At 40.1% G+C, this 16,320-nt stretch overlaps 1 protein-coding gene across 2 annotated transcripts; it reads right to left on the reverse strand.

Moving 5' to 3' along the window:
• Positions 1–2,837: 2,837 nt before the first annotated feature.
• zfp64 (zinc finger protein 64 homolog (mouse)) lies at positions 2,838–16,053 on the reverse strand. Of its 2 annotated transcripts, none has more exons than XM_022189804.2 (8): positions 15,775–16,053; positions 14,000–14,153; positions 13,338–13,598; positions 13,082–13,249; positions 12,864–13,010; positions 12,037–12,099; positions 11,696–11,947; positions 2,838–11,591 (listed from the first exon to the last, which is right to left on the reverse strand). In XM_022189804.2, exons 1-8 carry the CDS (start codon positions 15,835–15,837, stop codon positions 10,171–10,173), a joined length of 2,529 nt encoding a protein of 842 aa, XP_022045496.2. In that variant the 5' UTR covers positions 15,838–16,053; the 3' UTR covers positions 2,838–10,170. The 2 variants fall into 2 exon arrangements, with proteins under 2 accessions (XP_022045496.2, XP_022045497.2); XM_022189805.2 differs by having other exon boundaries at positions 15,729–16,053.
• Positions 16,054–16,320: the final 267 nt, after the last annotated feature.

Consider the following 16,320-nt stretch of genomic DNA (forward strand, 5'->3'; position numbering starts at 1 on the left):
TCACCGAAAGACTTTTCTTCCAGTCACCTCTTGCTGGCAGGGCTGGGCGGCTGCTGGGAGGTCCAACTAGGACATGTTGCAAGTTTGGTGGTGGGACGAGTGATTGCATGTGGCTTATCTAAGCTCACACACACACATACATGCAGCCACACACACCTACTTAGCATTTGTTCAGTGGATCATGGATCAGCAAGCACAACAGGTTTGAGGGTTTTGCAATGAGTGCTGGAAGTGAAAAATTTGTTTTGAGGGCTTGTTGTGTTGTTGTGCATCAGTCAAAATACAATAGGTTTATAAATCTGAAATAGTACCGCATTGTATAGCTCTGTCTGGGAAAAATTAGCATGTTAAAGATAAGTGCAGTTAGAAAAAGAAGAACTAAAATTAAGTGAAGTTTTTTTTCCTCTACTGTAACGTTTAATCGTTTCAAACTGGATCCTGAAGAAACATTCGCTCATCTTGCCTGCACTACTGCTGTATGTACAGCTAAATGACAACAAAGCTTGATTTAATTTGATTTTGATTTGAATAAAAGTGCAAACATGTTTCATAAAGGTAAATAAGGTATAAAGGTATAAGGAAACTTAGGCCAGATTTTAATAGAGCTGATCCCTTAAAAATACACGACAAGTCCATCTTCTATCGGGGATCAGTTTTGACATAAACCACTAATCAAACATTGCCCACTGTGCTGCACAGCACACCAGCAGAGGTCCAAAGTTAGACTCATTCAAAAGGCTGCACTGATTCTATATCTGTCACTTGTATCAATTTCACTACTGATTATCGGTGTCAAACACGTCTATCGCCTCCAAGCTTGTACTATCGTGCTCATGTGATTTTGTCAATCCTTTTGAGTAACTCTGATGTTTGCAACCCCAGCCCCCGCCGTTGTGCTAATTAAAACAATTTCAAGGACAAAGGACGGGAGCCTATTGTATCACACAACCAGCAGTGCAACGGATACGGTGCCAGAGGGGCACAGTTGTCAAGGATTAGCGGCCGTCACAGGCGCAGATGGATGCATCAGCCTCCCAGCACCGGTGATGAGTGCCTGAGTAGGACAACTGCCCCAGAAGAGCTTTAAGCAGAACTTTAGATGCAGTCAAAAGATTTGAAGTGAAATAACGAGCCAACCAGAACATGCTGTGAGGATGAGGGACAACAAAGAGAAGAGGGTCGGTTTCTGATTTACCTGTTGCTCTGCAGAAACCTGTGGCTCAGCACATGCATGGTGCAGATTTAGGCACTGAACAGCCAGTTTAGTTAACAATGCTGGTTTTCAATAAACTATGGTGACGACTGGAAGTTTTTGCACTATTTTTGGTTTTCATATTAGCCAATATTCCATATACTGAAAAAAATACATTTTAAAAAAAAGTTTTTTAAAACTGCGATAGTTAATCATTTTACAGAATTACAAATAATGACTAGAAAAATCACAGATTTATTTTTAAAATTTACATATTAACAGTGAAAAACAGGCTGCGCAAAATGTCCACATCAAAAATCTGTATTTTTTTTAAATTGTGATTTGTCCTTTTATAACATTTGGCTGTAAAATGACACAGTACCAACTGAATTAAATTATTTAAATAAAAAAAAAACACAAAAACTCCAAAACAAAACATTTTACAGATATTAAAATCCTAAAAAAGTAAGATTTTATCTTACACAATTTTTAAATTGTAAAATAAAAACATTCTACATATTTTAAAACTGTTTTACATAACTTCACTTTTTTTGTTAAGCTACCAATAATTTCCAATAAAATCCTAGAAAAAAGTATTAATTTACATGTTGATTGTAAAGAGAAAAACAAGCTAAAAAATGATATTTTAGACAAATAATAATTTATTGAATGTCAAAATGCACTTTTATTTCAAACTAAAAATTACAGATATTTGCTGTTATTTTCCTTTTTTTAAAAAAAAAAAAAACATACAGATTTTAAAAGTTTCTTAATTGAACTTTTAAAACTGTCAGCTTAATGCAATACATGAAGTGATTCAAACAGAACACTGACACTGTGCCTTCTGTGCGTCCATACTACATGATTAGCTGTCCCTCAAACACTGAATCTTGTGACTAGTTAGTCTTATTTATAGAAGGAAAAAAAACCTTCCCAACACCCAGGTCTTTTCACATTCCTGAGAGGAACCCACCCCCTTTCTAAAACAGAGAGATCTTATGGTGACAAATCTTCAAACCAACTTCCTCCTCTTCCTTTCAACTGAAGTAATGGCCCAGTGAACTGGATTCTCTCTGTCCTGACTCACATCCTCTGTGCCATAACATTTATGCTGCCTGTTCAGAAGCTGCCCTCATCCAGTTGTTACATGAATCACAGCAGGCACCAGCTCAGCTCATTACATCCTGACTAATAGTCTGAATATTAGTCTGGGATGATGCGATATTAGAAACCATATCTTACTGGAAAGCCGCCACACGTACACACTGGCGTTTACAATGTTCGTTCTCGTCAACTTTGGCGCTGCCTGAGCGCGAATCTGGTTGGGAATCTGACAAACCGAGGCGCTGACAGTCGATGTCTCATCCATGCTTTTAAGGCCTTGTTGTTATCTCTGCAGCCAGGCCATACTTATCTCACACAAGAAACTGTATGTGAGCAGAAACAATAGGCTTGATTGAGTGCATTCCCACCAAGGTGTTGGGTTACATGGGCCTGGTCTATTTAAAAGATGATATCAGCAAGAAGGGGCTTTGCAACATTATCTTTGTCACTCAGCTTTTGAGGAACGGCACATCAGTCACGAATTAATTAATTTCTGGCATGAAGTTGCGATATGAGGAAATAACCCGAGGCCACTGCAGGATAATACTGAGATTACATTTATTCCAATTGCTCATAGAATCCACACCTAATCAATTCTCACCGTGAAATGATTTAAACTGTCACATCCAGACTGTGGAAACTTTACAGCAGACGGTGAAAAAAGAAGCATTTCATTTACATGTGAAGAAATAAATCTCATCCATAAGCGATTGTACATTCATTCACCGGCTCAAACACCACCTACTTGATTTTTAAAAAAAGCCACAATAATGCAATTAGCCTAACAAAGAAAATGGTAATCCACGAGTCAGTATGACTGCATGGGTGGGATGCATCTGAAACGACCTGAGAATGACTCTGAGAATGCCTCTGAGGAATTTTCACACCAAAAAGCTCCAGGAGAGCCAGACTGAAACAGCAACCTATAATCTGTGGGTAGTGCAACTGAAACAACAACAGCAAAAAAGAAAAAAAACATGCATTCAAAAGCAGACATTTCTCACAGGCTGCTTCCTGTGTTGCAGGTTTAGATGTACATTATTGAATGCGAAATGCAGCCCATTAATTAAATGGTGCAAAGAACTGCAAACCTGTCATTCGCACAGTCCGTATTTACAGATATCGGGAACAGTATGATACATTATCAGACCACCAGCAGATTCATAGCTGGGGGTGGATGCACATATGCTAATAAAGCAGATGTCCACAGTCCTCAACACATTCCAGGCAGCCTATAAAAACAAAGCGTCTTTCTTCCCCAAGGAGCAGAGCCCCGTCTCTGACTGTCTCCAGCAGTCACAGAGCTTCATATAAACATTTAGTGTTATAACCTGATGATCCCAGCGATGCTTCCCTCCCTCCCCTTCCACTGTCTCTGCGACAAGCACAGCAATCTGATCTCCAGCTAAGCCCCGTTTTTTGGGAAGCACTCTGCATGTTTGGCCAAGGTGTGGGTCCTCGTCTGAAAACTTTCCATGACAGTGGAAGTTTCAGGCCACGTCTCCGTGTCTCTCTCTGCTGTCCGCTGTGCTCGACTCCCTGCTAAATTCATCAGCCATTGTTTTCTCGGCACAGGCATTTATGATGTCACTGCAAACATAAGCTTTGTCCTCAGATGAAGGATCAGCCAGGGTTCGTGGCCTTATGGGGTCAAACAAACAGCAAATATGGACAGGGGATGACTTGGATCATGGGGTTGGGTGGACATTATGGTGGCAGTAAGAGAGCTTCATTTCAAGAGAAATAAAGAGCATCAACAGGGATGTAGGCAACATTTAATCATCTTTACATTAACCCTCCTGTTGTCTTCATTTACGGGCACCGAATGTCTGAAAAAATTCTGCAAAAAAAATTTCCCAAATTTCTGAAAATTTGCAAAATATTCAGGAACAAAATTCCAATAATTCCTTAAAAGTTTCCCTTAAAAGTTTTATTTAAAAAATCCTCCAAATTTGGCAAGAAAACTTTTAAAATATTTCTAAAAAATTATTAAAATCTTAGAAAAATTCCTAAAATTATCTAAAGCGATTTCCTGTATATCAGTAAAACTTCTAATATTTTCTTTAAGAGCATTCACCAAAAAAATCAACTAAAATCCAGTGAAATTTGCTGGATTTTGGTTGATTTTTTTGGTGAATGTTCTTTAGAAACATTTGTTTTAACATTTCTTTCATTCCACCAAAAAAATGTTCAAAGATTTCCCAAAAATGTTGAACATGTGGACACCAGAAGTTTCACGATGAAATAGATTTTTCCCCCCACATTTCCAAACTTTAAATCGGGCCAATTCGACCCGCAGGACGACACAAGGTTTAAAAAAACTGAAGTCACTGCTTTTGTTAGAAATGCTAACAGTGAAAAGCACAACTTAAATCTTATCTTCTCTCTCTCTTCTCCTCTCCATTCCTGAGAAACACCGCAGCATATCAAAATGAAAACAAGAACATTTCCTGGGTCTGCCACTGATTGACTCCATAGGTGTTGTGAATCCTCAGCAGTGACGAAAAGGACGGACACAATTAAGAAACCGTAAATGAACTAAAAACAAAACTAGTATTCGTAGCCTTGTTTGGTTGCTTGAGAAAAAAAATCTCACGCAGTGCATGAAGTGAAATTTTGTGGGGACAAATAAAAGATGTTAATGATGCTCTTAAAAAAATAGAGCAGGCTACTATTTACAAAATACTATTTTTTAACTGTCCCATATCCAACAAGCGCTTTATTTTTCCCCTGTTGTATAAGAATGAATGTGGCAGCTGTATCTGTGTGCATTAAGCACTCTGAAAGCAAGGAAGGTAAACAAACACTGAAGCACATACACATGCATGTGCACACACACACACATACAACAATGGCTTGGATGTGTAAAGATCAGATTTCCATCATGTTTGTTTTTTTTAGGATAAGGCATGTGTGAACAAAGAACATATTTTGCTTGCTCATAGCCATCTGTTGAAACCAGAGGAATTTCTAAAATTGTAAATAGGTTTGTTTGACCAGGCAGCTGCTTCAACTTTGACGATATTCACACCAAAAACAACACATAAGTATTATTTTTCAGAATCAGCGTGTAAATCGTGAATCCTGCTAGGCGCTTGCAACAAGTATTTGTCTTTCTAAATGTCCAAAAAGTAAAAAAAAAAGAGCTGCTCATCTGCATTGCATTTATAAATAGATTCACTACTCCAGCTAAATTCTGAAATGCCTAAGAACAGCCCCTCTGTAATAGCAGGCCGATGAAAACAAATGTCCAACCATACAAAAACTGACCGTCCTGCTCTGCAAACTCTGAGAATGCCGAGCGAGAACACACAAAGCAACATGCTGACGTGCGAGAATGATCAGAGGTTGTCACAAAACCGAGCATAAAAAAACAAATCCAGCATCTGTGCGGGGCCAAACCTGATGGCCCGACACTTAGCTGGTGTTCCCAACACAACTTGCATCCCACTAAATATGTAAAAAAAGGAAACAATTGAGGGATTGTTGCCCCCTTCAATGCATGGCACCATGCGCACGGCCAAAACCATGCAAACATTCATTTGTTTAGGGTTAGTGGCACAGAAACAAGAGCGGGAAAACAATGGCTAAATGTCTTTGTCGCTGAATCACAAAAGCTGATAGCTGGTTATTTGCATTCACAAGATCACAATCAGTGGTCCACCGCTAAATGGTGAAACCCACATTGTCATAAAGGAATAAAGGGCATTATTATAAAAGCCAGTGGCTCTGTGCTGAAGAACAGGAGATACCGTAGCATTCTTTTGTCCACTAAAGGACTTTTATGGGCTTCGGTTCTCTCACTCCAGCCATGCCTGGTGGCTCAAAATTATACTTATTTTCCTGCCCCCTGAGGACTGGTCTTAAACTCTGCTTTCAATCTTGAAGAAACAACAACAAAACAGCTGTCAGAGTAATGCTTCCTGACAAGCCGAGATAGACAAAAAAGGAGACAAAAACAACACCCTAAACACTCAAATACCAAAAGAAAGCCACAGAATAGTGACAGAGCTTTCGGAAAGTGTGGAAAAACTCGTTACTACGATGTGAACGCCTGCAAATTGTGCATGATTTCATTTTCAAAAATGTAATATGAAACATAAAACCGCCCGCACAGGCAAAGTAATCTTAGTTTGCCCAAAAGTCTATCGATTCCACTCTTAGACACTACAATAGCTTAATAATGTCTCAGCAAATAATCACATTGCATTCAGAAAGGCAAATTAAGGTGTCTTTTTGTTACGTGGCTGAAAACGGCCGATCAAATCCCTCTATCATCTTGAATTTCTATCACACAGACAAAAAGAATTGAACAGAGACAAGATAAAAGCCTCCAGTGTACTGAGAAATCAAAACTCACTTAAGATGTCAATAGTGTCACAGGGAAGGGGGGAAAAAAAAGAGAGAAGAAAGATGCTTGCATCGGGAAAACAAATCCATATCAATACTTTACCAATCAGTTAATTTCATTAAGAAATTCAATGCCATTTACTGACGGGACAGCAAATTGTGTGCAAACAAAGCAAAGGTCAGAAATGTATTGTTGGACCAAGTGACAGATTGTACCTGGAGGAGTGCAGCGTGAACACACTGTTTGCTCTCAGTGACTGATTTATAACCACCTCTGATGAAAGAAATTAACATACTCAATTCATTTAGGTTTATTTTACAGCCCTGTGACATTTTCACACTATTTAAAGCACCAACCCTGCTATTTTTTTTTTCCCTTTCCCGGAGCTCACATGGGATCTGGCTCTGGCTGTTGTCCTTCTATCACCTGGTCCTTTCTGGATCTGTTCATGTCCAGAAGGAATGCATCACAACTTACGATTTCTTTAAGCAGCTGTGAGTGGAAATTGCTTTTTTGGGGAGACATTTATGACCCCATTCAAAGGCTGACATCTCAAACACAGGAAGGAAGGAACTGAGAAGTGCCATACAGTATCAAGAGGTTGGTTTGCAACTCCTGCTACTGTTTCCAAACCATAAACCAAAGCAGAACACCAGCATTAGCTGCTGATAGGTTCTTTGAAATCGAAAAGCTGTTTAAAATCAAGTGTGGTGTATCATATAAGTCATTCATTTTTCACCTTAAATGCCACCAAACATACACAAAATAAACAAATACATTTTAGTGTTTCATTACACAGCAGTTCAAAGTTTCCCACCCGGTCACTCTAAAGATGTCGTAGCCTACAGAGAAAAAAAAAAAAACCCTTAACCCAGCCATGATGTCACATGTAGAGAAGGAGGGGTGGAGGGCCGGGGGGGGATGGGCTCTCCTCCTCAAGGGTGCTCAAGATTATGGCCTGGAAGTCTGTTAGATAATAGATCAAAGAGATACACCCGAGAGCGCTTCTTGCTTTTCCCACACAACGCTCATCTTCATGCATAGTGGAATTTCAGTGGCTTCTTTTCTGTTTTTTTGCACTTCCACTTGAAGTTGAGGTGCCGCACTTTGGTCCTGAAATCACACGCAATGTTCAAAAGGGTCCCCACTGACTCTACTGATCACTGGTCTTTGTAGAATCTAAAAGTGAGCTTGAGTGCAGGTAGAGAGTGTAATTTTACACTGTAATGTGGCTTTATGTACCTGAAAATGATTTAAAAAAACCCATAAAAGACACATTCTTCATGTGGAAGAAGCGCTTAGATCTGTACCTTAAGGATACACTGCAAAAACTCAAAATCTTACCAAGTCTATTTGTCTTATTTTTAGTCAAAATGTCGCATCCCACTTAATTCCACTTAAAAAGTGACATTTCAGCAAGATGGAGGGACTTGTTTTAAGGCAATGCATCTTAAATATCTTGTTAAGTCAAACAAGCTTGAAATTGTCTTGTTTTGAGTTGAATTTTACAAAAAAAATTCCAAATAAATTTAATGCATCTCAAATTGAGGGGGCTATATGAAAGAAGAAATTGATTTTTGAGTGAAAAACTACTATTTGTTAGCATGTCTGGCTTATTTTAGGACACCTAAGCTTGACAATCCTGGTAAAATACAGCTTAAAGTAAGTTTTCCTAGCTAATTTTAAGATCTCAATCTTCTAAATATCACATCTTATTTCAAGAAATCTCACCAAGCCGTTTTTCATTTGTTCTATTGGCAGATTTTTTTCAAGGTAAAAGTTCTTTGAAATAAGCTTTTTTTTCTTGCTTTGAGAGAGGCATTTTTTTTCCAGTGTATCTTCATATAAAACTATAGGCAGCACACTTTTAGCTCAAAAAGGACTTGCCTGGACTTGTATTAAAGGGAACAAAATGTATCTACCAGTGCTTCCAATGCTCTCTGATCAACACATTTTAGTTTGATGACTCAGAAAGAAAAAACAAGTTTAGGTTTTACAGGAAGTTATCTTGTTTCCCCAAATAGTCTGGACTTCTTGTTTGTGATTTAGTTTTAAAGCTTAAATGCTCTAATAGATGTTTTTTTGTTTTTGTTTTACTAACTCTGCATTTCAATACATTCCTGTTATCCCAGTTTCATTTTTTCATCCTTACATCTTATATTTTTATACTTAGCTACACTGCAAATGTGGCTTTTGTACATCAATGTACTCAGAGTTTAAATCAAAGAATATCCAGGCCTTATGCTAAACTCAGCAAACTAGCAGCTTCAATGCTATCTGTTTTTACATCTGCAAAACAATATTTCTCCAAATAAGATCTTTTAGGTAAACAGCAGTCACAGCTGTCAGCTGAATATAGCAGAATAAAAAGAGAAGTATTTCTCTAATAAATGCTGTAAAATAACAGAAAAAGTAAGTACTAAAGTGACGCTTGACAGCCACTCATATTCAGTCCATTGAATATCATGGAAAAGGTATCCTTAACGAAAGAGGCCAAAGAACAATCTGAATGTACAACAAAGGACACTGTCCTCAGCTACAGCTCCCTGTTGGAAACACAAATCAACTCTGAGGTGAACTTTCAGTCCCAGCAAACATCATCATCATCATCATCCTCATCCTCAAGCAACTTCATCTGAGTTTGTGGCCATGCTGAGCCTGCGAACGGACGAGGCTGCATCAGTGAAGCCATTAGTGCCGAGAGACGGGAAAGAAATCAATGGTCACCAGTTCAGAGGCCTCCTATTCAGGTGCAGCATCCACTCTCTGCAAATACTAAGTGCTGAGTGTAAAAATGGCCACAATAATAGACGGCAACGAGCAAAACAGGCACTTTATTGAAAAATCTATCGGGAGAGCAACTTGCCTTTTAGAAACTAAAGACCTTGATATGTAGCCTCATGTTCTCTATAACCGACATCTATGTCCTACATTCACAATGAGGACTCAGAAATATTCCTCGAAAAAGCAGCTACACATACAGAATATTGAAGATCAATAGCATTAGCCTGCACCACGGCCCTCATGTCACTCTTTAATCTTGTCACTCTGCTGCCACCTTTTGGACAAACCTTAAAAATGCATGGCGAATACATTCAATTTGAAGTGAATTTGATTCACACGTAATTCGTCTTTGTTCAGATGTTTCTGCTATGATGTTGCCTGAAAATAAACCCTATTTTAAGCAAAAATAACTCATTCGGTTTATTTAAAATACGGTTTATTTTAACGTTGACGCCTCCAAAAATGACACAGAGAAATAAAGTGTATGAAGTGAAGACCAAAAGAATGAGCTTTCAGAATGAAAAGTTATTCGTTGTTAAACATGAAAACATCCTGGATTGAGCTATTGTGCTAATACAACAATTAATTATTCTAAAATCTGAAAACTATATTAAGCTTCAGTCCACAGTATTGTTACTTCAGTGGCTAAATTGAGGCCTACCAGTTCTTACCAGCAAAAGAAAAATAGCTTATGATGCGGTTCAAGTCTTTTTAGTTTGACATGATAAACACCCTCCGTTCATTGTGGGATGCGTTCTAGTGTGTGTGAATCTGAGTAGAGTGTGTGAGGAGAGAGCTGCTCTATTTCACTCTGCTGTGGCTGAGCGGACACGATCAGCGGGACGCCATGGATGACCACGTTCTGGCTGCTCAGGCTGATGTTCGGCACCAGTAACGTGTTCTCCTCGACTGCCAGTGTCTCTGCTGGCTTGGACATGTGGTCCATGTCGGGTGGAGTCGCTGCCGTCACCAGGGTTGTGTTCCCTTCTGTCACCACTGTAACCTCGGTGCCACCCTCCTGGATCAAGGTGTTGAGGCCCTCCAGTTCAGAGCAAGTGGTGATAAAAGTCTGCGTGTTGCTGCTGCTGCTGCTGTTGCTGTTGGAGTCCTGAGCGGTTATGGCCGTCTGCAGCAGCGCCTGGTGGAGAGGGTTGCTCGCATCTTCTGGGCTGAGCTGCGTCAAAAGGACAGCCTGGGGCTCAAGAGTGGCTTCTGTGGTCTGGGATGACACGAGGGGTTGCATAGGTGCCAGTAGGTTAACCTGCTGGATGATGGAGTTCACCACCATGTCCTGGTTTTCTGGGCTGAGCAAAACCATGTTGGTCTTATTCTGACTGTCCCCTCCAGCTGGGATTAAGGAGTTATCCTGTCCCAAAGGGTGAGACACGATGATTTTGAGCTGTGCGTTACTGTAAGGAGCCATGGAGCTGGATGGGATGGGAATTTCAAGCTGAGTGTTGCTCTGTGGCATTGTAACCGGAACCAAGCGCACTGCATCTGCTGGCGTGGAGAGCTGGAGCTGCAACACGTTCTGAGTGTCTCTATGTTGCTTCTTGTGGCTCCGCAGGGAGTCCTCGCGCACAAATGAAGCGTTGCACGAGTCGCAGCAGAAGGCTCGAGCTGCATCTAGTTTGGCCCGATACCGAGAGCTGACAGGCTTGGGAGATTCTCCACCTCCGCTCTTCCCTGCACCTGTTCCCGCCTTCCCACCGCCACTGCCTTTCTCGGGCTTATCCGAGTGGCACTTCTTTTTGTGAGTGACGAGACTGCTGCGCTGCTTGGAGGCAAAGTTGCAGAAGTCACATTTAAAGGGGCGCTCCTCTGAGTGAATCTGCTCGTGGACTTTGAGCGCCCCCTTGCTGGAGCAGGAGTAAGTGCACTTTGAACACAGAATGGGCTGAACGGGTTGGTGCTCTCTGGAGTGTTCCCGCAGAGCAGTCTTGTTGGCACACTTGAAGTCGCAATGCACGCAGTGAAAAGAGTTCTCTGTGCCGTGCTTGATCTGAATGTGTGATTTCAGGTTGCCTTTCATGGCACAGCGGTACTCGCAAAAGTCACATTTGTAAGGTTTCTCACCAGAGTGAATCCGGATGTGCCGCTTCAGGTCTGAGTTGATTTTGAACTTTGCGTCACACTGTTGGCACTGGAAAGGTGCATCCCCTTACAAAAATAAATTATGAGGAAAAAAACACAAGATTTGTTTGCAGCCCGTAAAATAAAATTATCCGAAAGATGCAGACAAGTCTGGATTTTTGTCTACTTACCTGTGTGCGAGCGAAGATGCACAGTGAGCTGGCTCGAGTTTCGGCTGGCGTAAGGACAGATCTGGCATTTGAACGGTCGCTCATCGTAGTGGATACGCAGGTGCTTCTTCAAACTGCTGCTGTCTGCAGCTGCATAGGGACAGTGTTTGCATTTGTGCGGCTTCTCGCCTGTGTGCGAGCGGCTGTGCATGTTGAGCTTGTCTCGCCGACTGAAGCGCTTGTGGCACAGCTCGCACTCAAACGGCTTCTCACCTGGATGGTGGACGGAAGAAAAGCAACTCGTGTCAATACCTGAAGGGATTTTGCAACTCAGAAGCACATGTATAAGATGGTTAGCATACCAGTGTGGGTTTTGAGATGCCGCTCCATGTCTTTTTGGCCATACTGTGTCTTAAAAGTGCAACCTGTGTATCAAGAAAACACGTTTTTACAAGGTGTTTATAGGCTTTGTGTTCGTGGAAAGCTCATCTAAAAGTGTATTGACCCTCCTGTTGTCTTCATTTATGGGCACCAAAAATATTGTTCACTTGTCTGAAAAAAATCTGAAAGTTCAGCAAAAAAAATTCCCCAAATTTATAAATGTGCAAAATCTTCAGGAAGAAAATTCAAAAAATTCCTTAAAAAGTTTCCAATAAAAGTTTTATTTTATAAAAAAAATCCCCAAATTTAGCAAGGCATAAAATAATAAATAAATAAATAAATAAAAATTGTCAATATTTTCAACAAATTAATAAAAATTTTCAAAAAAAATCCTAAAAATATCTAAAGTGATTCCATATATATATATATCTATCAGTAAATGCTCTAATATTTTCTTTAAGAACATTCAGAAAAAAATCAGCTAAAATCCAGCGAATTTCGCTGCATTTTAGCTGATTTTTTCTGAATGCTCTTAAAGAAACTTTTTTTTTAACATTTCTTTTTTCCACCAAAAAATGTTCAAAAATTTCCCAAAAACATTGAAAATGTGGAAGTTTTCACTGTGAAAATATTTATTTTTTCCACATTTTCAAACTCTAAAACGGGTCAATTTGACCCGCAGGGCGACATGAGGGTTAAATAAATAAAAGCTAATAAAATGAGGCTGACTGGCATGAAGCACAGTGTCTCTGCTTGGAAGCTGAAGAGGAAGAAAGTGTTACAGTCATAAACAGTAAGAGGCACCGACCTGAGAAACAGCAGCTGTGTCTCTTTGAAGTCAGGGCAGGTTTTAATTTTTTGGAAGGTGTTTTTTGTGCTTTGGTCAGGATCTTTTTGACGTCTCTCATAACGCACGTCTGGTTGGTCTTCTCAAAAACAAAATCAGTGCTGGAATCTGTGAAAACAACACAAGACTGTAAGTTTTCATCCAAATTACTCAACAGAAGCTGAAGTTCAGCGTTTTACCTGTGAGAGAGGCTGGTGCAGTGGTGCCTGGTGTATCAGAGGTGGGCAACGAACATCCATTTTGCTTATGGGCGCGAAAGACGTCAAAGTTAGTGTACTCCCGTTTGCAGAAGCCACAGATGTGGATATCTGGGCTCACCTCCACCCCAACAGAATGCCCTGTAGCGACTGCAGAAGGCAGAAAGCATAACCATGACTTCAACAGGATGTTCCACAATGACTTAGAGTCCACTAACTAGCGAATGTCCGCCCTTACCTTCGGCTGTGTACGTCGCCATTTTTGAGCCTGTTTTGTCAGAGATCAAATCATTTTCTGTGTGCATCTCGGATTCTGGAGAAAGAGGGTCACTGATGACGGTTTCATCAGATTTTCCGGTCTGATGTTCCCTCGACGTTGAAGAACACTTTCTAAGGTGTTTCTCAAACAGCTCCTTCCTCCCAATTGCCCTCTGACACAAGTCGCAGTGGTAGTGACCGTCTTTCAAACATGCCTGGTGGCATTTGTAAATGTCAAAACCTGCAACCAAAACAATGATATATCCACATTAAATGGGGTAAAAAGTACAGGCTGTGCAAGAACAGAGCGGGCTGCTGGTGCTCCCACTCTTGTGACTACAATTGTTCAGAACTTAACAGTATTGATCAGAATAATGTCGAGCGGTTTGCAAAAGCATTCAGCCTCTTCTAGAGGTGTCACAACTTGTTGTGTTACTAGAACAGATTATTTATTAGGAATAAATAGTCATAAATAATCAATTATTGCCTCATAGTACTTGTGTTGAACAGTAAAAAATATCAAATAGTAATTGGGGAAGCCTAGGTGATTCATACACAACCCAGAAAATGGTGATAACTTTGGGGAGGGTTGAATAATTGCACATTCATTGTTGTACATCTATCAGTCTTTGCATCTTGCACCTTCATATTGTACCATCGACCTCTGATGACTCTGAAGGTGTGCAGCCACAGCGGGGTACTCTGCTGTCCGAGGGCAGAAAGGGCAACTGACAAGTCCACCGGTTGCTGGTTTGACCTGAGGGGGAACCCCTCGCAGGGACCAAGTCTCATGAGGCTAAAAAGCAGAAATGCACGTTTAAAATGTGAGATATCATTTGGAGTACACTGTTTACAAATTACACCTTCTTTAAATGGTAGCTGAAAACAATCTGAAATAAAATGACTCACTGCCACTTAACTTTGTCACTAGACATCTACTTCTGGGCCACTGTGTTATTTCAGATAGCAGTCTTGCTCCTCTGTCTCAGATTTTGGTCAGAGTTCTCTTATTTGCTATTTAGGACCAAAAATTAAGTTGGGAATTGAATTTTTTTTTTTGTATTTAATCTGACAAAAAACAGTGTCATTTAAAACCTCTTCGTTTGTCTTATTACAGCACTTGCAACGATGTGTTTTGAATAGATGAAGATATATTATGACGTGTGATGGATTATCATTAATTTCTCTGTTGTGTTTACTTCAGGTATATGTATGGGCTCAAAGCCAAATAAGCCTCATGTGTTGTTAAATACCAACATGACAACAACATGGAAGCAACTTGTAACTCTGCACATGCAATGACAATATGCAGACTCTCGTGCACACCACATTTTGTGAACAAATTCACATCACCACTTTGGCAAGTTAAAATAGCAAAAAACTGAAACCCTGGCTTGCCATGTGAGAATGAGAGAGAATGAGAAGACTTTATTGTCATTGCACACTTTCATATACAATGAAATTAGTTGTACTGCACATGAAATTCTATCAGTGTGAGCTTTAAAATCTTGGCAAAATTTTAACCAAACGGTGTAATTTTTTGTAGGAAATATGAAAGCATCAATACATAAACAATCAGTGGAACTTTCTGGGGCCACAATAGCACCCTTGTTAGAAAAGTTTGGTATGTTATTTATTTTCAAGGGCAAAAATTAAAAATGTGGCCTCTGCTGGAAGCATTTGGCATTCAGACAACTGAAAACAATGCTGTCTGTGTCTCCACCAAACTTCATGTCTGTGAGAGTTATATTAAAGGAGATATTAAACCCTAAATATGGGTAACTGGTTCAGATATTTTTGTTGAAAACAGAGAAGCACAAATGAAAAAATGAAATGAAATTTTCAAATCTCAGCCAAGAAGCTTAAAAGGAGTTGAGTTTTTGACTCCACTGAACACATTTCTGAAGACTAATCTGGGACAGTGCAGGAGCAATTTCCCCTAATTCTGTTAGAATTGACATGAACTGACCTTTTTAAAACAGCAAAAGGTCCCATAATGTATCTCAAAACTCAGGTAAAAGCTTGAGGTTTGCTTTACACAATAAGACGAGTGGCACTTGTTCTAAAATAAGAGCACCATTGATTCCTCTCAAGGTAAAATTAATTACAGCGATTGAATTGGGTTGGCTGAAAGTTACAGCATGACACTAACCGAGGAGGTGTACATGTAGATACATGTGTCACTGTAATCACAAGCCAACACTTAACACAAATTAAAGCACAAACACATAAGTGAGAGCATCACAACATAGCATAATGCTAGCACTTCTAATCCGTTTACTATTACTGAACAACACATGCACGCAATCCGTTGCAGTTATGGTCAATTTCATACGCTTAATGCACAGAACAAGGATTTTTCTGGCTTTACCATAACAGTGTCTACAGACGCCGTTTGTGTACAGCTCAAGACGAACCTCTGTGCACCTCTGCAGCCCGTGTTCTTCAATGTTTACCGGCTTTCTGTCCACACGCGTCATCCGATACAGGAAGGCGTTATGTCGTGAAGCCTGCGAGCTAGCGGAGAGCCCCGGTTCAATTTTCTGCCTCCTCCGAGAATACACAGCCTCCGTCCTGATATTAAAATGCAGCAACTCCGCGCAAAATGCAGCCAGAAAAACAATTTCATAATTCAACGTGTCAGCTGGGAAGAAATTGCAGTTTACTTCTCGGATGCACAGATTTTACGACACGCTGCTTGGGGTTTGCGACAGAGGAATAAGCATGCGTTTCTAGGTAACGTCACATGTTGCTTTTGAGGCTGTGGGAAAAATGAAGCTGCCACATCTGTGCATGAATGGCAGCAATCAGAAGAAGTGGTTTTGAGGTATGTTGATGTTATAAGCCTCTGTGTTTTTAAAATATAAGAATATACATATACAAACATTATTTACCGTTAACACAAGAGTGTTATGTTGGGTTATTTACTAGTTTCAACCAAAAAACAAACAAACAAGCAAGAA

Source organism: Acanthochromis polyacanthus, chromosome 6, assembly GCF_021347895.1.
Source record: "Acanthochromis polyacanthus isolate Apoly-LR-REF ecotype Palm Island chromosome 6, KAUST_Apoly_ChrSc, whole genome shotgun sequence".
Taxonomy (NCBI): domain Eukaryota; kingdom Metazoa; phylum Chordata; class Actinopteri; family Pomacentridae; genus Acanthochromis; species Acanthochromis polyacanthus.

Bases quoted from the DNA above. Each gene is read 5' to 3' on its own strand.
- zfp64 (XM_022189804.2), bottom strand. From the start codon at position 15,837: ATGACGCGTGTGGACAGAAAGCCGGTAAACATTGAAGAACACGGGCTG. The intron at 13,599-13,999 runs GTGCAAGATGCA...TTTTGGTTGCAG, and splicing joins GTCGATGGTACAATATGAAG to GTTTTGACATTTACAAATGC. The intron at 12,100-12,863 runs GTCGGTGCCTCT...CTTGATACACAG, and splicing joins ACACAGCTGCTGTTTCTCAG to GTTGCACTTTTAAGACACAG.